The 3,213-nt window shown below is 42.4% G+C and overlaps 1 protein-coding gene across 1 annotated transcript; it reads left to right on the top strand.

Annotated features, from left to right (window-relative positions):
* The first annotated feature begins 1,217 nt into the window (after nucleotides 1–1,217).
* On the top strand, nucleotides 1,218–3,196 carry LOC111645385 (C-C chemokine receptor type 7-like). Its single transcript, XM_023394596.2, has one exon. The coding sequence runs from the start codon at nucleotides 1,218–1,220 to the stop codon at nucleotides 2,409–2,411; it is 1,194 nt and encodes a 397-aa protein (XP_023250364.1). The 3' UTR covers nucleotides 2,412–3,196.
* The last annotated feature ends 17 nt before the right edge of the window (nucleotides 3,197–3,213 follow it).

The following is a 3,213-nucleotide window of genomic DNA, read 5'->3' as shown; positions in this document are numbered from 1 at the left end:
CTTCCAGTTACACCCCACTCATTCTGCAGCCAACAACACAGTCCTTTGGCCTTCTCTGAGTAAACAGTTACGTCATCGCTGCTACACAACTTATGACTGATTACATTTGTGATCCTCTTTGGCGGCCACATTACAACTGTGGTTTGTTAGGACGCAGGCTCTTATGAGGGTGTGTGTTGACGCAACATGAGTATGAATGAGGCTTTGATCGCAGAGGGGGTGTGGAGCTGTGAGCTTCCAACGTTTGGCTGTTGCCTCTGGAAACACCTGCTGTGCACTGTGACTAAAATATTGCTGCGGCTTACTCATACTGGGGTATCTTTTTGCAGGTCTCTTACTTTCAACCTGATTGTAGAGGAGCTCAGTATTTCCTTAAATCGCTGTCTGAGGGACAGTATATCTGCTGAAAATCTACCCCAGGCTCTATGTTTATAGGAAAACTAAATATTTTTGAGCAATAGTTTTTCCTCACCTAAATCTCACCATGACATTTAGCAGAAGCCCAGAATGACTCATGATTAACACTCAGTGCTAGCCACAGTGATAGACTACTATCTACTTCCATAAACTTGTAAATTGTTATTAGACAATAATTGGATCACATTCTGATTGAAACGTATCGTCAGATATGCAAAAATAATCATGTTTCCATTATTTTGACAGATATTGTGATTGCAATTTGAGCCACAATTTTAGTCAGAATGGGAATTTTTGCATTTCATTTTTACTGAAAAAAATATAAAGTTGATGATGATGATGAAATGATGTAGGCCGGGACATCTCTGTAGCACCACTATGTATTTATAACACATTTATAATGGTACGTTGTCACACGTTTTACCTTACCTTATCAAAAAGATTGCAGGTCCTGCGATTTCAATAATATTTTAAATTAATTGTGCAGCCCTATCATTAAAAAATATGCTAGTGAAAGGTTTCCTTCCTGTTTATATTGGTCATTTCGAGATCCCTCCCTAACGCACTTTCAAAGTAAGTCATGATCCAGTTTCCAATCAGTTTATCTGCAGTAAATTTTTTAGCATACACTAATGTTCAATGCTATACTTCTTAAATGTAGGTACCTCTTTAAAATAATAAAGAGAAAAGTTGATGACATTGACTTGAAGTTGCAGAGATGGGTAAACAGTTTAGTCAAAGGAGTTTTTTTTTATTGCAAGATAAATGATTTACTAGTCTTCATTGTTTCCCCACCAGCAATGGCATGCAACATCAGTGACTACAATCTCTGCTGTGATTACGATTCAGACCATGACTGTTTGAACAACTCGCTCTTGAACATCAGCAACTGCTCAGACCCCAGTTGTAATGACCTGTCGTCTTATTGGTGCGAGGCTGGTGAGCATGAGGTCACCATCAAAATGTTCCAGACTTGTGTTTTCTGCGTCATCTTCCTGCTGGGCGTAGTGGGAAACTGCCTGGTGATTGCCACCTTTGCCCTTTACCGCCGCCTCAGGCTTCGCTCCATGACTGACGTCTTCCTGTTCCACCTGGCACTGGCTGACCTCCTCCTGCTCCTCACGCTACCATTACAGGCCGTCGAAACTCACCTGGGTTGGATCTTCTCCGTTCCCCTCTGCAAGGCCACGCGTGCCTGCTACGCTATCAACACCTACAGTGGGCTGCTGCTGCTGGCCTGCATCAGTGTTGACCGCTACTTGGTGGTGGCGCGAGCCCAGGAGATGCTCAGGCTGCGCAGTCAGATTTTAAGAGGTGGGAAGGTAGCCGCTCTGGGTGTGTGGGTTGTTGCGGTGTTCCTCAGCCTGCCTGAAATCCTCTTCTCTGGGGTGTCGCATGTGTTCAACGGTGATGGAATGATGCCTTACTGTGGCATGATAAAGAGTGGAACAGTCAAAATGGCCACCAATGGAGCCATCATTGCTGTCTTCTGCCTGTCCTTCTTGATTATGGTGACATGCTACTCTTTGATTGCTCAAGTGCTGTGGGAGGGGAACAGTCATCGACGAGGGAAGGTGTGGCACCGGCAGCGCACCTTGAAGCTGATGGTGGCCCTGGTGGTGGTGTTCCTTGTGTTCCAGCTGCCGTACACTGTGGTGCTGTCGCGTAAAATGGCAGAGCAGGTCTGCAGTCTTCTGTTGGAGTACATGACCTGCACATTGGCGTACACCCGCTGTTGCCTCAACCCTATCCTGTACGCCCTGGTAGGTGTGCGCTTCCGTAATGACGTGCTGAGGATCATCCAGAATTCAGGCTGTCCATGTGGGCGCCACATGGTGCCACCGACAGTGAGCTCCACCTCCATCACCCTCTCCTCACCTGCTTTCACCGCGCTCTCAGTTTGCTCTCCAACATTACCCAAACACAGTTACTCCAGCAATGAGACAGCGGTGATCCCCACCAAGTTTCAGTTTCAAGCAACCAATAATATTTAATGAAATGGACAATAAACTTGCTGTACACTTTGCATTGTTTATATACACATTGTGTACAGTTACTATACAGATGCAATGAACCTACAAATGCGCTGCAAACATATGCATATAATTATTAGGACTGGAAATCATCGGAAAATGTTCATTACCAGTGTCAATACAATACATCCAGAATATTAGGAAGTTACTCATAGGACTCCCTACTTGCCTAATTTTAAATGTGTATATATAGGCATGCAGACTTGCTTTTTCCCATTGATTATCTTCAAAATGCCTTTTGTATGTTATTTCTTTATATTATTCATTTATTCAGCAAGGGCTACTAACTGTACCTTTATTGTGATGGCTAAATGACTCCAGGGCCTTTTTAACCATTTCTTTCTTTCTCTTATATTATATTAATTACTTCAAAATCAAATACTGAGATGACAGTTACTGCTGCTTAGCTAAGCTAGGCTACTTACCTTATAGCAGGAGTAGTTATTCATCCATATCATGACTGGACTTAGCCACTGCTTTGTGACATGAAAACCTAAATAGGACTGCAACTAATGATTATATTCATTATCAGTTTATCTGCTGATTGTTTTCCTGAGTAATATATCAATTGTTTTCCAATTCCTGTTTCATGTTCAATTGTCAAAAAGTCAGATTCCGGTCATGACTAAGTTTTGAATGAATATGTTGTATGTATGTACTGCATTTTGATGTTGTAAGGCAGTATTGCTCTGATGTTATGCGTCTTGTCAAAAATATGGATGAAATACTGTTGAACCATAGAATAAATTGAGATGTTATAATA

This window comes from Seriola lalandi, unplaced genomic scaffold, assembly GCF_002814215.2.
Source record: "Seriola lalandi dorsalis isolate HSWRI2012SDOR001 ecotype SW California unplaced genomic scaffold, Sedor1 jcf7180002017565, whole genome shotgun sequence".
NCBI classification, from domain to species: Eukaryota; Metazoa; Chordata; class Actinopteri; order Carangiformes; family Carangidae; genus Seriola; species Seriola lalandi.
This window is presented reverse-complemented; position numbering and strand designations above follow the sequence as displayed.

Excerpts from the sequence above, each read along its gene's own strand:
- LOC111645385 (XM_023394596.2), top strand. The coding sequence starts at position 1,218 with ATGGCATGCAACATCAGTGACTACAATCTCTGCTGTGATTACGATTCA.